General features: G+C 40.7%; 1 protein-coding gene across 1 annotated transcript in view; it reads left to right on the forward strand.

Moving 5' to 3' along the window:
• Positions 1 to 23,825, forward strand: part of PEPD (peptidase D) — a 257,662-nt gene that overhangs the window by 226,471 nt on the left and 7,366 nt on the right. The window contains exons 13-14 of the mRNA XM_075940101.1: positions 5,293 to 5,477; positions 22,662 to 22,853. Coding sequence (XP_075796216.1) covers positions 5,293 to 5,477; positions 22,662 to 22,853 — 377 coding nt within the window. The remainder of the gene's footprint in view (positions 1 to 5,292; positions 5,478 to 22,661; positions 22,854 to 23,825) is intronic.

The raw sequence follows: 23,825 nt of genomic DNA on the forward strand, positions 1-23,825 counted from the left end.
ACAGTACATCTAATTAAATTAAAAGATTGTGTCTAATTCTCATCTTCATTGAACTTACTCTTCGCCTTTCTGTATCACTAAAATCTTGGTTTAAGTGAACACCCAGAGGGACTTCACATTTGATACCCCATTAAGGTAACTGTGTGTGTATTTGTAAAAGTATGCTAAATTTATTGATTGTGCCATTTTTAAGCACATTATGTCATGTGTATAATAAACTATAAAATAATAGTACATTTAACTTAGTAGCTTTCTCTATAGATTAAGAAACTCTGGTACTATTTTTTTTTTTATACTTGATCCACGTACTGCCACATTCCGTTATCTGAATTGCCCAAGAGCCTGGTCATTGTGATACATCTCAGAACATATATTTAAAGCCTTTAATATTTCCATTGCATATGTCACTGTAAAAGGTGTTTTTTTCCCTGGCCTCTTGCCCCAGACCATGCTACATGGCAACTAACCGATCAAAACTTGATGAGCCTTGGTAACTAGACCTTAGTGTGAGCTCAGTCATTGGTTCACTGACCTGTATTACACAGTATCTCATTTGGCAGTGAATTAAGAATAGAGCAGACACATCATCAGCAGATTTTCCTGAGTGCAGACTTCTCTTGGTACTAACTTCCAAAGTCCAAGGGCGCTTCAATCTAGCTGTCTAAACCTGATCTGTCAGTGCAGTATAACCAACTTATAAATTGGTTTAAATATGATAAATGAATTCACCTTTCTACATTAAAAAAGTAACATTTTGGCAACCGTTCTAAACTTCTCAGTAACTTATAAATAAAGAACTTGAATAATACAGCCAAACATTTAAGAGGGCTAAAAAAAATGATATTAAAGAACAATCAGCTGTTATGATTACATTTGCAATAATACATGTAAATAATGCTTTGTCAGCTAGAACAAAATTGATGCATGCATCTTTGCTTTTACACTCCCTTTGGTTTCATCCAAATTGTTGAGATACTAATTTGAAAAGTGCTTATTTACAAGATTTTGCTGTCAGCTTTCCATGGTGAACCTTGACTACAGTATTTCTTTTCTTTTTTTCTTTTCTTTTTTTAATTTTTAACCTTTCCATATTTCCCATTATCAACATGTTTCAGGAGAGCAAAGCATCAAAATTGGGGACTTTCGTAAAAGCCATGGGTCCTAGTTCATTTAGAATCTTGCTGGCACATGATGGTTAGCTCAGAGCAAATTTGTATGTCAGCATATTGTAAAGAAACATGATTATATTTTGATAGCTCAGATATAACTGCAGACTTTGCTCTCAACACAGTCTAAAATTAAACTTTAAGAATGTATGTTTTATATTTATAATATACTCTGTGAAAAATGTGTGTATTTAATACAGATTTCTGTCTTTTCTGCTTGTTAGCATGCCAACCTTCTGTCTTGAGAAGATTGCTCAAAATTTTTAAACATCTCAGATTACTCTGAATTGCTTGTTTCTCATAGCAAAATTATGTTTTGAAGCTTTCTTACAGTTATCAGTTAGGAAAAGTTTGATGAAAAGTTTATAACTGGAAAAGCTTTGTCAATTTGCTATTTAAAAAAAGAATTTTGCACCATGTCATCCAAGCTTATATCCAGCATGACAATCAGTTCATATCTAGCAAGACTATGACTTCAGCATTTTTTACTCGAAGAGCGGCAAGTTCATTCTACTTAGTTCAATATCTCTCCAGTTGGCTTAAAATTGCTAGTGTTTGTTCTTACCACACCAATAATGCACAATTGCATTCTACTGTCCTGTAGGTTAACAAAAGTCTTAAAATTGTCCTGTATCCTAGAACATATACATTTAACCAAATAAAGTAATCTGCAGGTGAAATATTTTTACCATATAGAATTTGAATCATTTGAACACAGAGCAAACAAGACACCTGACTTGTTCAAAATACAAACACCCTTTTAAGAGAACTACATGAAATGAAACATAAAGACAATGGAATAGCAAATATAAGTTGTCTATGCATTTCACATCCTTTGTTTATTTTTTATTTAAAAATATCCATTGTATTTTGCCTGCTTGCAGAATGATACATTAATCATTTAAAAGAGTCTCTTAAGCAGTCCTTAATTTCCCTATAGTCAGTGTGTTGCCAGAGCTATTTACAGCTACAAGAGTGTGATTCAGAAAACTGGAGCTGAAGTGCTTCTCTCCTGTGACTCAACTAATAAAATTTATCAGAACACTGAAGATTTCATGTTTCCTTTTTTACTCTCTCCTCTAAACATTGTAATAGGCCCAACCTTCTAATTCCATCCAATTTTAACTTTTCTAAAGTTAAGAATCATTCAGAACTGGAGCTCTGATACATTTGAACATTATAATGGTTCACTATATATTTTAGTAGATTTAATTTATAGTTGGAAAATGTCTCCTAATGCCTCTTATTAGCTCTAGAACTTTGTGTAATTTTCACATGATTATTTTGATTATGTGGATGCTTCTCCACATCTCCAAAATGCACCCACAGTTTGGTATAATTGATTCTCTCTGCTAAATCAAGGCAAAAAGTTGTTGAGTCAGGATTAAGGAGCATTATATTCTGCACAGTTGTAAAAGGAAGCTTGCACCTTTCTTGTTTACATGAAGTCTGGCTCTTAACTTGGAGCCATTATTCTCTAATACGCTACAAATGCCAGACACTATTAAAGCTTGGAGAGGGCTCATTTTAAATTAATTGAAACTAAGTTATTCAGAGCTTTCCATTTTATTCGATGACCAAATGCTGACCTCAGTTACACCACTTCAGCTGCACTGAATATGGTCCTAAATGAAATATCCGTGATTGTATATTAGCAATGTTCAAAAAGGAGAATTGGTGACATTGAAAAATACATATTCTGTATGTTATATTGTTATTGCTATAAAATCTCATCTCCATGCAGACTTTTTCTAATAACAGAAGTTTGATGTTAAAGTTACAGGGTTTAGTCTAAGTTAAAGATATCCAAAAGAGCCAGTCAGCAAACTTGTAATCGCAGATGTGCCAGAAAATTTCAGTGAACAGAACAATGTCTTTTTATTTCTGATATTAACAATCAAAGTTTCTTTTCTTTTCTGTTTAAAAGCTGTTTTTCTGACATTTTTTTCATATCTACTAGGTGCTTAGTCTATTTCAAGTAGTGATATTTGAGCACTGGAGCAGCCTCCTTTTCAGGGTCTCAACCACTCTTTTTTTCATACGATACTGCCTTAGGCCAGGGGTGGGCAAAACCAGCTCCAGCCCCTGAAATATTTTAATCTGGACCACCATGGCACAGTGGAACTCTCAGGCAGGCTCCCTGGCTGTTGCAACTCTACACACCACTCAAAGCAGCCAGGTGCTGGGTGGCACAGCGTGGTGCACACTTTGGGGAGAGGGGAGTCTCCATGCGCTGCCCCCATCCCCAGCACAGTCCTCACAGCTCCCTTTGGCCAGAAACCAGCCAATTGGAGCTGCAGAAGCAGTGCTTGCAGATGTGTCCAGTGCACGGAAACCCTTCCCCTCAAGGGACGCAGAGAGACAGACACTGGGCTCCACAGCTGGATACTTTGAACAACATGTGTGACCGCAATGGACAGGGAACCTGTTCGAAAGTCCAGCTGAGGGCCGCCTATGGCAAGTGCCTCCTGGTCACAGCCTGCACATGGCACTCTACCCCATCTCACACCCCAGCTCCCTTCCCTAAGTCAAAACCTCCTCCTGCACCTCCTTTGCATCCTCCCTCGGCACTCCTGCTCCAGGTCACAATCCTCTCCTGCATCCAAACTCCCTCCCAGTCCTTACACTCCTCCCTCAGGTCAGAATCCTCTCCTGTACTCAGAACCCTTCCCAGACCTTGCATCCCAGTCCCCTGTGCCAGATCCTAACTCCCTCTCAGACCCTACATCCCCTCCTGCACCCAATCCTCTACCCCAAGTTCCCTTCTGCACCCAGCCTCCATCCCAAAACTCACATCCCCATCATAGAAAAGTTCAGCCCATGACCACTTTCCAAATTTTTGGAGTGCTCCCCACATTGGAAATTGTCCACCCCTACCTTAGGGGCATTGCATATTTACCTACATATATATACAAGTCTAACAATGTGGGACTAATCCAATAACTGATTTTGAAAACGAATCTGCACGTCACCTAACTTGACCCTCTGATCAATTACTGTTAGTGGAAAGTCTTGAAGATGAATGGTTCTTGTTCAGCTCACTTGCAATGTTAAGCAGCTCCAATGACTGCAGGATGAGTGCTGCTCATCCTGCTCTTGACCTTTATTCCAGAGACACGTGACATGTACGGATTTTATTTGAGCCCTGCTATGGGTGTGGATTATTTTTCACTTTGCAACTTTATAACATTTAGCACAAATTCCTACTGTAATTACGACATGACATTAATGTTAAAAAGACTCCAACACTGGATGTTCCACTGGGGTAAAACAAATGGAAGTTAAAATGGGGAGACTGGATATAAAAATTGCTGATTTTTGTACAATAATGCCAAATTTGAACATGGAAAATGTTACTGTACTTTAGCCCTAGTTATCTTAGTTCTCCCACTGTGTTATTGATGGTGACTCAAACCCTTGGTGAACTAATTAAGATTGTATACTCTGTTACCAACAGCAGGGAAAGACCCCTTTCAGCAGTTAGTCAACAGATACTGTATAACACACAAAATAATAGATATGTATTGTCTTGATTCTATATGTTTAGGCTACCAGCATTGAGTTATAATGGTCCTTTAATGTAAATAATGGGGACTTGAATTTTACACAGCCCATTTGCTGGAGAAAAGAACAAGGGAATCATTAATTTTTGGAGAGTGTTTTTGCCAGAAAGAGACAGGTTATAAATCTGGTAATATACATAGAAAAGTGGCAGCTATTTCAAATGTCCTAGCCAGGCATATTCAGCATAAAAGAACTGAATATAGTTAAATATAATTATGTTACGATTTCATGCTCTGCAATTCAAGTTACCAGCTATGTTTTATCAGTTAATGGTCTTTATGAAAACTTGTCAATATATTAATGTTTACACAGACATGAGCAAATACATACAATTTAGCAAAAATATCTTATTCCCATCTTGATTATATTTCATTAGGTTTCTGAATCACCATTAGCAGTTTGTATGGATTTGAAATAGTTTCATGCTAAAATGTATACTCTACCTACTTCTTTGTTTTTAAAGAAATGAAGGGCACTGGATAGGCTTCTTCTGTTATTCTGAATGCTTTATTTAAAAATATCTAGAAATAGTTAAGTCAGCTGTATTTTCCTTTTCTCTAAGGGGTCGCCTGGCCTGATATGCACCGTCTGGCAGACAGAGTCCATCTGGAGGAGCTGACTGAAATTGGCATCCTGAAAGGCAATGTCGATGACATGGTGAAGGTTCATCTGGGTGCAATATTTATGCCACATGGACTTGGACATCTACTTGGAATTGATGTGCATGATGTTGGAGGCTACCCAAAGGTTAGTATTAGTGAATTCCTGATTGCTTTTCAGATTAACCCTTGTAATTTAAATAGGCATTTATTTTAGTTTCACTGTCAATAATGTCTTCTCTGAGTAGAAATTGGTGTGCAATGAAGTTTTTCTTTGCTGGTAAGATATTTCATGTGGTTTTCTTGAAATGAAATAATATGTGAAATGCTCTTTTGAATACCTATTGATGCTGCCTGCAGGACTTCTTAGTGTTCCTAATGCTCCTGCAAATAAGATGCAAGAATGTGTTTTATTTTCAGTTCTTTCGTTTGTTGCATGTATTTATATAACAGCAGCACCCGCAGTATGCTCATGAAGAACGTGTTCCCTGCCTCAGAGAGTTTATGATCTAAAAAGACCAAAAAAATTGAAGGATGAGAAAAAGGATTATAACTTTGAACCAAGGTGATCAGGGTAACAGTTGACACACAGCTTGGTGCCAAGTTATGTTAAAATTTAGTTTGCCAGAGACATTTGTTAAGGTAGAAAAGGAAGAAATTGTTGGAGTAAGAAAAGAGGATGGGTACAGAAACTGCATGGATAGGAGGTGGAAATGGAGATGGAGGGAGTAAAAGCAATAGACAGAGTAGATTGAAAAGGTGGGAGAAGCATCATCTTTTACTGGTGAGAGAATTATTGGGCAGGGGGTTGCTGCCATTGTAGAGAGGGGTATGATAAAGATGTGAATAACAGCCAATGGCAATGCAACAGTGTGACCTATTAAGACCTCTGATTTTTTTCACTGGAAAATTAAAAATGTACTCTGAAGCAATCACCACACTGCGTCTTGTGAAGTCCCATATCACACAATATCCCTGTTTCCCTTCATTTCCAACAATAATAGCTAATACCTCTGGCATCAGCCTGCAACTGTATTATGCTCTGAGCAATTTTAGAGGGATTTGCAGATATATGCATTTGAGAATATGCAACATTTCAAACAAAATGAAAATCTTTCCGCTCATTTTGCCTAGGAGTATATTCAGATCATCACTCCCAGCCTTGACATCATCATATATTCACAGGCTGTAATGTATCACTCAGTGTATTGGTTAGCAGTGACTGTAGAAAGAACAGGCCTTGCTAGGCCTCTCCACAGCTATTGCAATCTTTACAAACCTAAAAGTGTGACGGTTGTGTCCACAATACACAAGTTGCAGAGGGAGAGTCTATTGTAGCAATCTAATTGCTATTAAAATGCTTTTATCTGCCTTTTACTACTACTGTATTTTTAAACAAAATCGTATGACTTATACATTTGTTCTTCCCTTTGTTTCGGTTTTATAATACATATTTTTCTAAAAAAGAAAAAATTTAAAAGTGAAGGTACATGGTTACTGTGAGAATCAGCTTGAATGGGACTCTTGCTTCAGTTCTTTGTCCACAACTGCTGCTACTGCATAAGCTGAACATAAAACTTTGGTGTGAATGTACATACATTCCTATGCAGAAAGAATTGCTTTTTTTTTTTTCCAATCACTGTTTGATGTTTACATGTAACCATATTCTGGACACGAAGCTGAAGTACACTGAAAAATTTTCTTTATCATGAACAAGAAGGATATAAAGCTTCTCTAATACTTAAAAGATCAGTGGCAAATATCTGAAAGCATGGCTGAGACAATAATGAAGAATAATAAAAGAAAAAACCATGATGAAATACACAAGGCTAATTAAGTAACAACTAAATAATGATGTAATGTGTGTGCCAATGCAAAGTCTGACTAAGGCCTGATCGATGAAAATAAATTAGGTCAGTATAACTACATCACTCAGGTGTGAAAAATCAATACAGGGAGAGGTGCAATTAAATCAAACTTAACCCCCTTGTGTAAGCAGTGTTAGGTTGACAGGAGAATTCTTCCCATGACCTTGTTGTTGCTGCCTCAAGGGCTGTGTCCAGACTCAGGGGTTTTTTCGAAAAAAGTAGCCTTTTTTTGAAAAAACTTCCCCTGCGTCCAGACTCAAGCCGCGTTCTTTCGAAATTAATTCGAAAGAACGCGGCTTTTCTTTCGATGGCAGTAAACCTCAATTTACGAGGAAGAACGCCTTCTTTCGAAAGTTCCTCTTTCGAAAGAAGGCGTTCTTCAATGTAAATAGGGCTTCTTCAAAAGAGAGCATCCAGACTCACTGGATGCTTTCTTTCGAAAAAGCAAGCCGCTTTTTCGAAATTTCTCCGTGCAGTCTAGACGCTCTCTTTCGAAAGAGGCTCTTTCGAAAGATGCTTTCGAAAGAGGCTTGCAGTCTAGACATAGCCAACGAGATAGAGTACCTATGCCAGTGGGTGAACTCCTCCTACCAGTGTAGGTCGTATTTTCACTGAAGTGCAACACAGCTTTAGTGAGATGAAGCTACATTCTCTGAGTGCTGTGTGAATTTGACAGTGGGGAGGTATGCAAGTAGACAAGTACTTAGGATCCTGACCTCACTCAATGTAGTCAAACCACGGAACTTGTTGCTGGGAGACATAGTGAAAACCAAAACTATAACGGAGGTAAAAAAAATAGATAAGTTCATAGAGTACAGGCAGTCCCCAACTTACGTGGATCCGACTTATGTCGGATCCGCAGTTACGAACGCGGCTTTTCTCGCCCCGGAGGATACGGACTGCGGGACCTCGCGGTCCCGCCACCCGTGTACTCCGGGGCGAGAAAAGCTGCTCCGCGTCTCCCTGGTCTGACCAGCAGACCAGGGAGATGGGGAGCAAAGCCTCGGAGCACGCCAGCAGAGGGACAGCGCGGCGCGCCTGGACTGTCCCGCTGCCCGCGTGCTCTGCGGCTTTGCTCTGTGTCTCCCACGTCAGCAGACCAGGGAGACGGAGCAAAGTCGTGGAGGACTTGGGCGTCCCCACCCCCGTCTCCCTGGTCTGCTGGGAGGGGCATGGTACAGCTAGTGCCCCCCTCCCCAGCAGACCAGGCTTTTCTTGCCTACTCCTGGGGTAGAGCAGCTGGGGGCTGCCGGGTTGGTCCCGCAGCGCTGCTCCGGACCAACCCGGCAGCACCCCAGCTGCTCTGCCCCAGGTGTCCCCAAGTCAGCCGCTGCTGAAACTGACCAGCAGCTGACTACAGGAAGCCCGAGGCAGAGTTGCTCGGGGACGCCTGGGTTTCATAAGTTGAATCTGTATGTAAGTCAGAACTGGCGTCCAGATTAAGCCGCGGTTGAAATTGATCAGTTTCAGCAGCGGCTGACGCCAGTTCCGACTTACATACAGATTCAACTTAAGAACAAACCTACAGTCCCTATCTTGTACGTAACCCGGGGACTGCCTGTATTTGTCCATCAGTGACTGTGAGCCAAGATGGTCAGGGACACAACCCTTAACTCTGGGGCTGTGACTACATTGGCATGACTCTACACTGGCGGGGAGTTCTTGAGCAAGAAAACTGACGTTCTAATGTGTGAAATCAGTGCTTCTTGCGCAAGAACTATGATGCTCCCACTCAGGAATAAGCCCTCGTGCGCAACTGTTCTTGCGCAAGAGGCCAGTGTAGACAGGCAACATCAATTTCTTGCGCAAGAAAGCCCGATGGCTAAAATGGCCATCGGCGCTTTCTTGCACAAGAGAGCATCTATACTGGCATGGATGCTCTTGCGCAAAAGCACGTCTCTTGCACAAAGGCACATGCCAGTGTAGACGCTCTCTTGCATAAATACTTCAACGCTAGAACTCTTGCGTTAAAGAGTATTTGCGCAAGATCATGCCAATGTAGACGTAGTCTGGGTGTCATTAGCCTCTAACAAAACCTGTGAGTGGACAAAAGGGATGGATCACTCAATAATTGCCCTATTCTGATCATTCCTTCTGAAGCAACTGGTATCATCCATATTTGGGAAATGATGTTGGGCTAGATAGACCATTGGTCTGACCTAGGATGACAGTTCTTATGCTTCGTATACGTATGAACATACTTAACTTTTAAGTATGTGAACAGGACAGGTGAGAAAAATCAATAAAGTAAGATATTTTCTGAACTTTTAAAATTCACTTTCAGGGTATATATTTTCTAAGGCCAGATCCTTATGTACAGAGGGAAAATCAAGAGTCATTTTTCTATTTAATATAAAACAACAGATTTTTCTGATCCATCACAGATCTTTTATTAGAAATCAGTAGTTGTCCCAGGTATGCTTTAATAAAGATAAGATGCAATGGATTTGATTTAATTAGATTGGAACTTTATTCACTTAGAATATCTGGGAATAGCCAGCAATATATTGTATCGAGCAAGTCGTCATTAGTTCCTTAATTGTTCTAGAGCTGCTGCTAGAAATCCGGTCCCAGCTAGCAAGTTGCTGGGCCCCCTCACATGAGGATGAATGTGGTTGAAAAAAGGAGAAAGAGTTGGCTCCCATCTGCACCAGTTTTTAGGAGCCCTCAACCCCCACTTCTCCAGCTTCTTTAGGGTTGTTTTCTTCTAAATCCCCTTCTAAACCCATTTTATCTGAGAACCACATCCCCTTTGCAAGAAGTACCTCAACTAGACATCTTCTGCAAGTAGTGTCCTCTACCTGATCCAACAACTTCCTATTGCTTCCTGCTGTCCAGCACCACCTCCATTTGCAGAAGGGGTCTCACATAAGGGCAAACAGCCCCTTTTATTTCAACCAGCAGGACACAGATCCACCATATTCATTTGCATTGAGCCAGTTTCTATAAATGCTCATATAGCCTACAGAGCAGGGATATGAACGACTAGTCGACTGTCCAATAAGCAAATGCTTATTGGATAGTCGATCCACTAGTCGATTAGTCACTTCCCACACACACCCCTTGCTGCCTCTATCAAAAAGAGGCAGCAAGAGGTGGAGAAGAGGAAGGGTGCTTCAAAGCAGCAGTGCCACATGGAGCCCAGGGCCACACCCCGAGTTCCACGCAGTGCTGCTGCTTTGAAAAGTCGCGTGCAGCCCAGAACCAGCTGGAGAGTTCCCAGCTGGCCCTGGACTGCACATAGCATTTCAAAGTGGCAGCACCGCATGGAACCCGGGATCAGCAGGGGACTGGAGGGGGCTCTTCAAGCCCTGCATGGGGCTGCCAGCTCCCAAGCCCTTGTGGAGCTACCCGCTCCTTGCCCCATGCAGACTGGGAGCTGGTAGGGTTGGAGCACCCCTCCGCCTGCAGCAGGCCATGGGCTGCTCCCAAGTACTAGTTAACTGTTACCTGATAAGCATCACCCATTAAGATTGGCCTGTTGTCTTTTCACATCCCTAATCTACAGTCGATCTGGAAAAATGATAAACAATGAGCTGGCAGAGAATGCAGATAATACAAAATTTCTCAGGATAGTTAAGCCCCAAGCTGAATGAAGCATTACAAAAAATCTCACAAAACTGAGCTTCTGGGCAACAAAATTGCTGTGAAATTCAAACTGAAAATGAGAAGTGATGTATGTTGGAAAACATAATCCCAACTATACACACAAAATGATGGAGGGTACATTAGCTGTTACCACTCAAGAAATGGATCTTAGGGTATGTCTACACTACCACCCTAGTTCGAACTAGGGTGGTTAATGTAGGCAACCGGAGTTGCAAATGAAGCCTGGGATTTGAATTTCCCGGGCTTCATTTGCATATTGCCGGGCGCCGCCATTTTTAATTGTCCGCTAGTTCGGACTCCGTGCCCGCGGCTACATGCGGCACGAACTAGGTAGTTTGGATTAGGCTTCCTATTCCGAACTACCGTTACTCCTCGTGGAACGAGGTGTACCGGTAGTTTGGAATAGGAAGCCTAATCCGAACTACCTAGTTCGTGCCGCGTGCAGCCGCGGGCACGGAGTCCGAACTAGCGGACATTTAAAAATGGCAGCGCCCGGCAATATGCAAATGAAGCCCGGGAAATTCAAATCCCAGGCTTCATTTGCAACTCCGGTTGCCTACATTAACCACCCTAGTTCGAACTAGGGTGGTAGTGTAGACATACCCTTAGAGTCATCATGGATAGTTCTCTGAAAACATCTGCTCAGTGTGCACCAGCAATCAAACAAGCAAACAATGTTACAAACATTAAGAAAGGGACAGAACATATAATGTTTCTCTCTATCTATCTACACATACACTCCATGTTACACCCACAGGTTGAATATTGCATGTAGTTTTTTAAAAAGTTATATTAGAATTGGATAAAATACAGGTTGACACTGTCAGGACCTGACCAGTCCTAAACAAGAGAATTTGCCAGACCAGGGGAGGTCTCCTGCCCCTGGCTCTCAAGCCCATTGCCTGCTGCTGGCAGGCTGCCCCAGAAGGTACCCTGCTTCACCCTCCCTCATCCCCAATCTGGCCGGGCCGCCTGGGACTCTGGTCCTGTGCTGCTGTGGGGCTCCAACCACAGCCCTGAGCTCCCAGGGACTGCCATGGGACTCCAGCCCCACAATGATCTGTGCTACCGGGGAACTCCGGCTCCGGTCTTGCACTGCCCTTGGCCGGACTGCTGACCCTATTGCCCTGGTCCAGGCTGATCCTTCTGCCTTTAGGCTCCCAGCTCTCTGGTCATGGAGCATCCATGGTTCTGCCAGATGATGGATGTTGCCGGACCAGAGAATGCCAGGTTTTGAAGGTACAGCCTGTACATCAAAGGGGAATAAAAGATTAGGGGTATGGAGCAGCTTCCTTATAAGGAGAGAGGATTGTTCATCTGAGAAAAGTGACAGCTAAAGGTTAATGGTGTGGAACAAGTGAATAAGGAAGTACTGTTTACTCCTTCACCCAATGAAATTCAGAAGCAGCAAGTTAAAAATAAGGAAGTATTTCACACTGTGTACAGTCAACCTGTGGAACTCATTGCCAGGGGATGTTGTGAAAGCCAAAAATATAACTGGGTTCCAAAAAAGAATTAAATATGTTCATGGTGGTCAGGACGCAGTCCCATGATCTGTACCCCTAAACCTCTGACTACCAGAGGCTAGGACTGAATGACAGAATGACTCACTAATTGCTGTATTATGTTTGTGAGTCATCTGTCACTGTCCACTCTTGGAAGAAAGGATACTGGACTACCTGGCCCATTATGACCCAGTATGATTATTCTTATATTATGTTCACATTTGAGATGACTCGATAAGTCTACCTACAAATGATTGTGCATGTAAAATTACAGATCCAAAATTAGTTTAGTTTTGAAAATATGACTCTAAAAATGGTTTGGGAGTTGGGGAAAGGAAGTCAACTTGTAAAATTTGGTCTCTGGAGCATTTAAACGTCAGTGAATTCTATGTAGAATTTACACTATAATACCATGTTGTATTAGGAAATCAATGCAAGTAATGCTGCAAACATCTGAGTAACTATCAACATTTCTACAGAATTTTTCTTAATTAAATTATAAATGTATATACAGTAGACTTCTGATATTCGGGCACCTTTGGGGCCTAGGTGGTGCAGGATTATTGGATATGCTGGAGTACTGGGAGGTACTAGAAGGGGGCATACTCCCAACCCAATCCCCCTTTCCTCCCCTCCCCTCCCCTTCGCCAGAGCCAAACACCTCCCCTCCCTGCGGTAACCCAATTCCCCTTCTCCCCCAACCTTATGTACGGGTCCCAATGCAGCTGCCTGTGCTCAGTGGCCAGCTGCTAGCAAGCGCAGGCTGGACACTGTGTGCACTGGGGACCGTGAGCGGAATGGCGCAGGCCGGGAGCGCGCATGCGGCTCACAGCGACCCAGCCGTGAGAGCGGCTGACCAGAGCACTTCCAGGTTCTAGTTGCTGCCAGACTATTGGGAGTGCCAGACAATTGGATGCCGGACAATTGGAGTTTTACTGTAGTTGGATATTGCAGCATGAGCACATAGCTTGTCCATGTTAAGTAAAAGAAGGCTTTTGGCTGTGTTTCACTATCACCTCATTATTAGATACATTTTAAATATATTCTATTAATTGTGAAGTTATTTTGGTATGTTTAACATTTACCAAGTAAACAGTTTTTATGAGGAATTTCACAATGCTGGTTGTGTGCTTATTACATGCTGTGCATATGCTTGCCGTATCCTGCCCTATTTTCTAATTAGCTGAGAAGCAAGTTACTTGCTTTTGGCTGAGATAATTTTTGAAAGCATTAAAAATGATTTTTAAAGAGAGAAACTTTCCAACTGCTTATTATTCAATTATTTGTCAAGAATAAGCAGCTAACCTTGGAATAACACAGTACATTTTCATTTCCTAATTTCCATCCATCACAAAGTGTTCTGCGTTCCAAAAACTGATTCCAGACATTGTTAGCTTAGATTAGTTATTCATTAGTAGCCAGGTTTTTGCAAAATTGGCAGTAATATGTTTTTTTTTCCCAGTAAGCAACTTTCACATGCATCATTCAGTAAGCACTTTCCTATCCTTTGACAGTAACACTGCAAAATATATACAAATATACTGTAAAAGTGTTTTATTGTGTACACACACTCACTCTCTCTCTCTCTAGATGACTTATCTAGTGTTGCCTGGGTCTTTCAGGGCAGGGAGCTGGTGGTTTAGGAGTCAGGGCAGGCCCTTGCTGCAGTGGGGGTGGAGGGGAAGGTGCAAAGCAGGAGGCTCAGGGTGATGGGGGAAGAGAATAAGAGTTGTTGGAGAGAAGGAGCTCAGGACAGGGGGTCTTGTCTGGCGTAGGCGTTTTATCTCCCCCTAGCCTTCCCGGTCACCATGGGTTTTCTCTCCTCCAGTGCTATGGCCAAGAGCCAGGAGTGGGGAAAAGATTTGGGGCAGGGGAGCTACTTACCCCAGTGCTTGAGCCCTGCTGGCCATTCCCTTTGAGTACGGCTGCCACCAGAGGACACCCTGCAGGATAGCTCTCCCCTGCGAGCTCGCTGCCCCCAGTGGACACTCAATATTGCCTCCCTGCAAACAGCCCCTCCTTTCCATGTTATGGAAACCTGTCCTTTCCAAGCTCTTCCGATTATCCTAGTGCAACCAAACCCTGATCTTGCTTTAAGTTATGATAAGAGGAAGCTGCCTACCAAATTTGGTGGTCCTAGCTGTTACCGTTTAAGAGTTCTTGAACAAACAGACTTGGAAACAGTACAGATGTAAAAAGTTAACTAGTTAACCAGTGAGCATCACCCTAAATAGGTAATGCTCACCGGTTCCAGGTAACCGGTAACAGGTAGGGAATGGAGAAATTCCCTGCCTGCTGCAGGCAGAGGGCTACTCCAGTCCTGTAGAGGGTCCGCCTCACATAGGGGCTGCTCTCGTCTGGAACAGCCTCTGTGTGCAGCAGGCCTGAGTGCCCCACAGAGAAGGACTGATCATGTGTACGGAGCAGTCTCTGTCCGCGGGCCCACTGCAGACAGCGGCTGCTCCTGTGAGTGGTGGGAGCCAGGAGCCAATGGCAGAGCCAGTCCCAGCCCCAGAGCAGAGCTTGGACCTGGTAGCTAGCCCCATGGGGGGGGGCGGGAGCCCTGCACGTTGTTGGCTGCTTCAGCCGGACTGCCAGCCTGGATCCCAGTTAAACATTAGGTTAATTTAACGTTTAACTGATTAACTGGGATTTTACATTCCTGGAAGACAGATACACAGACAGATGCACAAATTGGATGGATGAATGGATGGATGGATCTTTTGTTGCTTTGTAAAAGCTTTTAGTTTTGGCAAACAATATTGGTGGCATATTAGGTACATTTATGGCCAAGACTTATGGGAATGCCCTGATTTTCAGAACTTCTCCACCGTGAATCACTCGTGGAAAACCTTGTCCTAAATAGTAAACTTTTTTATGACAGCTGCTGAATGCTGAACACTTGAAAATCTGGATGGGTAAAGTAGGCCCCTAAATGAGAGTTGAGCAGGTTTGAAAATCTGAACTGGGCCCAGTGGTATATGTCAAGTACTTCAGAAAATCTGGCTCTTAGAAAAAGTTAACTTCAAAGTATGACATCGCCATTGGGTTTGGAATCAACCATAGTAGCATTTAATCATGGATATAGTTTTTTCATATACTCTCCTTTTTTTCCTGAGTAAATTCTTTGAGATCCAAATAGGGTTTGTGCCTGTTTAATTGAAAAATATTAAACATTTACAATGACAGATATGGTTGACATTTTCTTTTAAAATCCAGATTCCTTGTCTCTTGATTCTTCACGATTCATTTTCATGTTATATTAATTGACTGTTGTAAGGCTCTAAAATACTAAGTATGCTTTATAACTTTCTGTCATAAATCAGTTAAATTGGGCTTAGGAACTGTCATGTGGACATCTCAAGTTATCCAAAAATATTTTTAAAAACTGTAGAATTGACTTTCCTTTGAACATCTCTGGTCTTAATTGCCTACATTATTTATTCCTAGATGTATACACTTATACTTAGCCATATTAAAATTCATATTGATTACTTACCAGATTATCCAGATTGTTTTGTACCAGGGACCTATCCTCTTTATGATTTACTGCTCCCATAACTTTTTTTGTGTCATGGGCAAACTTTATATCAGTAATGAAGTTATGTTTTCTTCCTAGTCACTAATAAAAATGTTTAAATGGCATAGGGCCAAGAACTGATCTGTGTGGAACCTTACTAGTAGCTCACCTATTTAAAAATGATTTCCCTTTGACAATCACCCTTTTTACTGTATCTGGAGTGAAGATAAGTAGGTACTTGCTTCTCTTTCTCATTTCATTTTAATTCACCTTCTTTTCAGTAATACATTTCCATGTGGGCCACTTTAGCAATCAGCAGGCAAAGTATTGCCAAGAAGATATTTTGCAAGGGCTTCCTATATAGAAAAATCCTGTGGACTTATTAGAAATGAAACCAATAAGGTGCTACAGAAATTACCCTGAAAAAATGTGGTGTTTTGTACAAAATAGGATCTTTTCTGTAAGACTTTTAAAGCAACCTGGCTATGTAATTCAACAGGTATGAAGGAAAGTTGGTCCCAAAGGCCTTTTCTGTGAATAAAGGTTTTTAACATAAACAGAAAAGGAGAAAGTTCAGTTCATGATAAAATGCAGCCACGTTACGGAACTTCGACTTATCCAGAATCCTTACCCCCTCCTTAAAATACAAGGACTAACAGATGCATAAATGGGTGTGTTTAGAGCAATTTACTTCAAGTGCAGTTTGTGATTGTGATGATATAATTTTAAAATTTTAAAATAGCCAAATTATGTTGTGGCCTTGGTTGCTCCAGTGTTAACTTTTAGTTGTCCGAATATGATTGTGATAATATAATTATCTTTTAAACTATATATAGAATATAAGTAAAAGTAAATGTAAAAAGTATTCCTAAGGGGTGTTTTAAGCCTTTGGGGTTTTGCAAAGGTAATTTCTGTCAACACTAATGATAAAAGACCCACAAAGGAAAAAGCCCATAATGGCCTACATATGTTCTCTGTTAAAAAAAAAAAAAAAAAAAAAAAACACCACCACCATAATCATGTAATCCAATCTTCTTTATAAAAACTATTTCCCTAGAAGTTTTGTGATTCTTGCTCATTTGTAGTAAATTCCCTTTATAAATATAAATATTCTCCTATTCTTTCAGATTACATTGTAGCTGGCAACATGATGATTTTACTGTTCAATATCTGCCATTTACCCTCATTCCTGAATTTTATTAAATCTATTAAAATAGAAAAAAAATGCAGTATCTTTCAGTACTTTCATAATGGCAGTAGGTGACATCTGAGAATAAGGAAGCAAAAATAACACAGGACGTTAAGATGAGAACCAAATTATGTCAGTGTATTAAAATTGCACTGTACCTGACTCCAAACATACAGTGCTACTTATAATAAATGACAGATTATTCTGCTTTCTGATGCTCTTCCATTCATTGCAGGGGAAGTTGAGAGTTCAGTTTCAGCCTGCTGCTGAGCATGGTGCCTATGAAAAGAAGAAAAACTCTTTAAAATAGTCAAATTACATTGTGGCCTCTGTTGCCCTAATGTTAACTTTTACTTGCGTCACTAAAGCTCTGACTAGTAAAAGACACTGTGACTCCCAAATACCAGGAGAAATATGCAAAACTTCAAGCAGGTAATCTGCTGTCAGTTTCAAACTCAGCTTACTTGCAGCAACTTTAGGTTACTTCAGTCTGCTAGGGCTATTGATAAAAATCCAGGCAGAATGGTCAGTGAAGATGACTTAATTCACTGAGCAAGATAACCAAGGTTTTAAGGAGAAGGGACAAATTATATGAAATTTGAGGTTTTATTATACTGATTCAGGGCTTTGTTTTCTTCATTGATAAATGAGGTAATTAGATGTAGGTGTGTACAGTGGGTGACAGAACAACTTAACTCTTATTTCTATAGAGATTTAGTAAGTATAATATAAATGTTGATAGTCTGATTATTTAAATATTTGATTTTTAATTAAATAACATGGCCATGACTGTACTGCATTGAATGGAATCTAAAACTGAGATCCCACCAACCTAAGAATCCCTTGGAAACTTTGTAAGAAAAAGTACTAGTGTATAGTTTGAAACCATTCAATAGCCTAGCCCTTTGAATATTGTCCCATTTTTGCAACTATGAATAATCCTGTTGGATCAGATCTTGGTCCTTGCTACAGCCACTATGAGCTGTCCTAATCAGGCTGATAAGAATTCTCTGAGAGCTGTAGAAGGGTGTTTATAAGAGCATCTCTGCACGCAGGCAATCCTTGGCTAATATAATGGCTCCTGGAGAGCTATTAGCAGCTGATATAGCTAACCTAGGACTGGGGCTTCCTCTTAGGTTCTGTGCCAAGCAAAAGTCAAGAGGACCCAAGAATTGGAAACATTAAACTTGCCCGAACTATTCACATAATGTAGTTTCAGAGGGGTAGCTGTTTTAGTCTGTAACTGAAAAAACTTAGAAAATAGTGAATAGCCTTGCAGCACCTTAGAGACTAACAAAAAATGTAGATGGTATCATGAGCTTTTGTGGGCACAACCACTTCATCTGATGAATGAATGGTTGTGCCCACGAAAGCTCATGATGCCATCTACATTTTTTGTTAGTCTTGCAGCACCTTAGAGACTATTCGTAATTTTTTTAAGATTTTTCACATTATGTAGGAAGCGTTACATCTGGTAATGCTACAAAACTGGATCTTAAATTAGTAAAACACTTTGTATCCCTCAGTAGAATAAGAACTTATTTTTTATCAACTCCTGATGGTGTCAAGATGTCCATGTACTGAGGCAGACCAGGGACATTGCAGCCCTTTCATTTTAGTTGGATCCTTTTACTAGGAGATAATCAGTTTGTTTTTTCACCTCCTAATTTCCGTTCTATTCCAAAAAAAACTGTATTTCATAATCCTGCCCACTTCTCTTAAATTGAACTTTTATTTTGACCGCATAGTAGTATATATAATATAAGTATATTCAGCTTATATAATAATTCTCCTGTTTCCTTGACAGTGCTTGTTGCCTAAACTTGCTCCCTCCCTTTTTTTTTAACCTTATGTGAACCATTAATTGGAATCCGATGTACCTGGCAGGAGAACAGTTGCAAATGACTCTGTGCTACATCTGTGCTTACTGTGGGCGTGTTTCAATTTTCAAATGCAAATAGAACGTCAGAATAAAATCATAATTTTAGAACATTGTTTTTGCATACTGTTTGTTGCTTCAGTTTACAGTAAGATAAATAGTTCTTCAAAACCCAGGCTTCCCAAAATACCTCTGCGTGGGTGCTAAAATTTTTATTGTACAGTTGTTCTGCATTTCTCTTTAGGGATGGGAATTGTCTGTTTGTTACTTGTATATGGGTTCTCAGACTGGGGATTAGGAACCTTTGCAAGGTTATTACTTGGGGGGTCACATGCTGTCAGGCTCCACCCCCCAAACCCTTCTTTGCGTCCAGCATATGAGTAGTGAACATGATGAAGGTATGTGTTAACTATCTAAACAAGTTTTTTTTTCTAATTTATACAAGGGGTCGCACTCAGAGGCTTCCTGTGTGAAAGGGGTCACTGGTACACAAGTCTGAGAACCACTAGCCTAGCCAATGAGGTCTTGGTCTATGACTGGGGCTTCTAGGTACTACTGGAATACAAATAATAAAGTCAAGTGATGCAGTACTCTCATGTAGAACCTCCAGTTCAGTTCTCAACAAGCAGTAATACTAGAGTATTCAGTGCTTGATTCAAGGTGCTAGTTAGTTGAGTGAGCTTGCTATATGGAAACTTCATTTATAAAAGAGAGAGAAACCAACAGAGGATTCGGAGGCCAACAGGACATGTTTTGGGAGGAACTGGCCTTATGTCCTTTTCTTTCACACATTGCCAAAATACTCCAGTGTACATCTTGCTGACCCCCACCAAAAGAGCCTTAAATTCCCGACTTCAACCTTAGCAACAAGTTTCCTGCTTTGTAACTCTGAAAATCTAATCTCCTCAATCTTTACTCTCTGCTGGAGCTTATCCCCTGTGACATTTTGGTGCGCAAATTTAGCCTTACCCCATAACCACGTCCCCAGCCTCTACTAAAATCCAAAGCACCTAAGGGTAGAATTTAGAACAGAAAAGCTTTGCTGTCAGAAACAGCTCTAATTTGAAAATTGCTACCAGAGCCATTTTAAATTACTCTGTGCATATTGATCACAAACATTTGTCATCTCTTGGGAGGAAGTATTAAAAGCAGGATAAATACAATATCTGTGCCATGGTCTGAAAGCTGAACTTAGTGATCTTGTTTTATAAGAAAATGTCTCATTTGTTTTAAGTGGAAAGAAATAATTAAAAAACCAGTTGCAATGATGCCTTCAGAGCTTTTTGACACCTCGGGGTTTTTTTTTGGGGGGGGGGGAGGTTTCACTATAAATTGATGTATCTAATTTGTTCGGAATGATTTACTCAAAACATAATTGGGGAGCCAAATATTGTTTCTTGATTCAGGGGCAGTTTGTATAGAGCACCTTAGCTATATTTGGAAAAACTCCAAAAGGCCCAGCTTTGTTTACAGCTCATAAAAGAGATTAATCCCCAAAACAGGATGTCTCTTTTTCCTTGGCTTTAAGCAATACCGTATAAGACACAAGATGACATTACTTGGGGGACAGTAGTGGAAGAAAGATGCTCTGTCTCTGTTCAGTTATAAAGAGAGGGGAGAGACAGGACCCCAGCTCCACCTACAACTTCGCCCCAGGGAGGGGAGGCTGCAGGGCAGTACACTGAGCGCACCCCAGACTCCACAAACCACCAGAGAGGGGAAGAGAGATGAGGGAGCGTGTACACGCAGCGTGGCTCCCCTACCTTCCCAGAGCACCAGGGGAGGGGAGGAGGCCACAAGGTGCGGCTCCCAGAGCACTGGGGGAGAGAGAAGGCCGCACTGTTCCAGCTTCCCCAGTGCAGGGAGGGTGGGCGCTGGGGGCAGCAACACTCCTATTGCAGGCATTCTGGGGATGGAGTGTGAGCAGGGCTAGGCTGGTGGTTTAGGAAGGCAAAGCCTTCCCCCAACTAAGCCCATCATTTCAGTATTTAAGACATATTGAAATCTTAGATGCTTTAATTGTCTCCCAGTCATAATTAAGCAAAATGATTAAATCTGAACTGCCTGGTTTTGGTTAAACCTGGTAAATAATAATCATAAAATCCTGATCTAAAGCAGCCAGCCAAATAAATGAGACTGGGGTTACCAAATATACCCTGGAAATAATCAAAACTCAATTCTTAACTGACATTGGCCTTATTTTCAAAGGATGCTGAACACCCACAATTCCCACTAAAGTCAACGCAAATGAGACTCAAATCACTGCTGAAAATCAGTAGCTTTTAGCTAGTTAAGTATGAATTACATGCCCACCTTTAAAAATATTGCCATAGTAGGCATCACATCCAAAATGGAAACCACAAATACAATTTAGGGGATGGGCAAAAATACAATAGACGTTATTGCTTGAAATTGCCATGCAGTGTTGCTGGAAAATACGCTTTCTCTGAACTGAAAATCCGAGTTTTTGATCAAACAGAGGTATTGAGAGTTTTATACACTTTGAAATGAGACAGTTCACTGAAAATTAAAATATAGCTGATTCAGACCCCTCATTCTGCCACCTGACATACCTTCGTTCACTTTTATACCCAGTCTCTGTCCCTCAGCTGACAAAGACTTGAAGGTAATGGAGAAGAAACCTACTTAGTCACTGGAGGAGTTATTTGTTTCACCATCACAAATAGTTCTTCTAACAGATCTAACCCCGCTATGAACAAGGATGCCAGCTTTAAGGGATGAATTAGGAAAGATCTGTGGAGACCAGAGAGGAGCATATCCTTGAACCTTCAAACACTTCAATTCAAGCTTGACTCTGTTCACATGAGTAGTCCCATTGGCTTCTGTGGAAAATACTTACAGATGCTTAGATTTACATATGTAAGTGCTAGCAGAGTTGTGGCCCTATGGACATCACAATATTTTGCTTCTAAGACTATGCTGAAATCACAAAGAATTGTGAAGTTTTAATTGAAAGGAATGGGATTTTTTTTATTCGTGTATAGCAATACCTGGCACATTTTGGGGAAGAAGATTAATATCCTCAGCCAGTCTCTGCAATGTTTCTATTCTTGACTAAGCATGTTTTCATATATAATTGTCCTTCTTGGGAAGAAGAGTGTTTTACTTGTCAGAACTTGATTGCTTTGACTATGTTTTTAGTAAAATCAGTCAGCATCTTGTTGCTTGGAAATCTGAGTCCAAAAAAATCTAGTTCCAAATGACTGCTGTTGTGAAGTCACTGAACGTGAGAAATGTAGTACACTGTTTTTTAATTAAGATAATAAATGCATATTTTAATAACATTTAGTAAGGATATGGATTTGCATATCCATCCTTAGAAAAGTTCTTATGCTTCCAAATTCAATTCCTTCAGCAATAAAATTGTCATGTATTTCAAGAATTGTAACTCATTACAATTGTAACTGGAAGCTCTTTAGAAAGAGTGCAGGAAGAAAAAATAATACAAATCATGTTTTCTTTTTCTAAAGAAGGTGGGAGTACATGATGAGCCAGCATTGAGACAGTGCAGAAAAGCTCAGTTTATACAGCTGAATTTAAAGCTTTGAATCAATTAGAAATGCACATGGATATGACAGTGATGATGGAGATGGTTGTATTGTGTTATTTCCACTTTCTGGTGCATTTTCAGCCTTTTTGGGCTTTTGTACATCCTTGGAGGACTCAACCTAGATGACTTTTAATAAAAGGCTAACTGTGGATTTGTTTTCCAGTCATTTAAAATAAATGCTTCTTTCCTAGGGAGTTGAACGCATTGAACTGCCAGGTCTCAAAAGTTTGAGAACTGCTCGTGTTCTTAAGGAAGGCATGGTGCTAACCGTTGAACCAGGCATTTATTTCATTGACCACTTATTGGACCAAGCACTCAATGATCCTTCACAGTCTTGTTTCATCAATAATGAAGTCCTGCAGCGTTTCCGAAGATTTGGTGGGGTGAGTAATTCTTTACTGGGCTAGATAATGTATCAGGCAGATTTTCTGCTTTGTCTTTTCATGAATGTGCAGGAAGATTTGTTTTAGAAAATGTAAAGCATTATGATGGAAACTACTTCTGTAGAGGGCACTTTGTCAGTTGAGTCCCACAGACCAACTGCAGGCTTCTAAATTCATTCTTTAACTCATTCATCTCCAGTTAATTGAAGGCCCATTTTCTTGATACAATGACCTTCCTCCATCCTGCATGTTAAATAGATGGCATATCTACAGGATGAAGTAAATAAATTTACACATTATAACACAAGATACTAAGGTTAATATTTCTGACCTAGTTTCTCCTCAAGTCAGCAACACAAAGAGAAGTGTTCTTTTCTCCTGCTCTGGAATAAGCAAATTACAATTTTGGTGTGTTCCTTAACTCAGCATGGCATTAGTGAAAGACTGAAAAAAAACCTTTGAGATGGATTATAGTTGTCATGATATGAACCCTTGAACAAAGAATGGTGAGCGCATTGGATAAAGTGCACGGTGGATAAGGTGCCTGCCTCAGGAACTTCTACACAGAGAAGTTCAGGGTCTTAATGAGTATGTAAGTTTGACCTTAACTGCTCAAGCTTCTTATTGCAAGGCCTGACTGGTGGACTGTGCATGAAGAAGGATGGCTAGCTCAGGACAGGACATGTGGTATGAGCCTTGTGCCACTACTGACCCAAAATTGTCATTTTCTAGTGGCCATGACTGTGAATAAGCATATAGAGGGCCTCATTCCCACCATGTTGTCTGCGACACTTCTCATGTCACTATATTTATTCTAGAATGTTTTAAAGAGTTAGAAGCCTTTCAAATGTTTCCCATTACCAAAATTAGTATTTTGAAAGGTGTCAGATTGTTACTCTAAAGACTGTCAGTCCTATGTTTTTCCACAATCAAGACACAGCACCAGCACTGGGGGTGGAAGTTTGCCCATGT

Source organism: Pelodiscus sinensis, chromosome 12 (assembly GCF_049634645.1).
Source record: "Pelodiscus sinensis isolate JC-2024 chromosome 12, ASM4963464v1, whole genome shotgun sequence".
NCBI classification, from domain to species: domain Eukaryota; kingdom Metazoa; phylum Chordata; order Testudines; family Trionychidae; genus Pelodiscus; species Pelodiscus sinensis.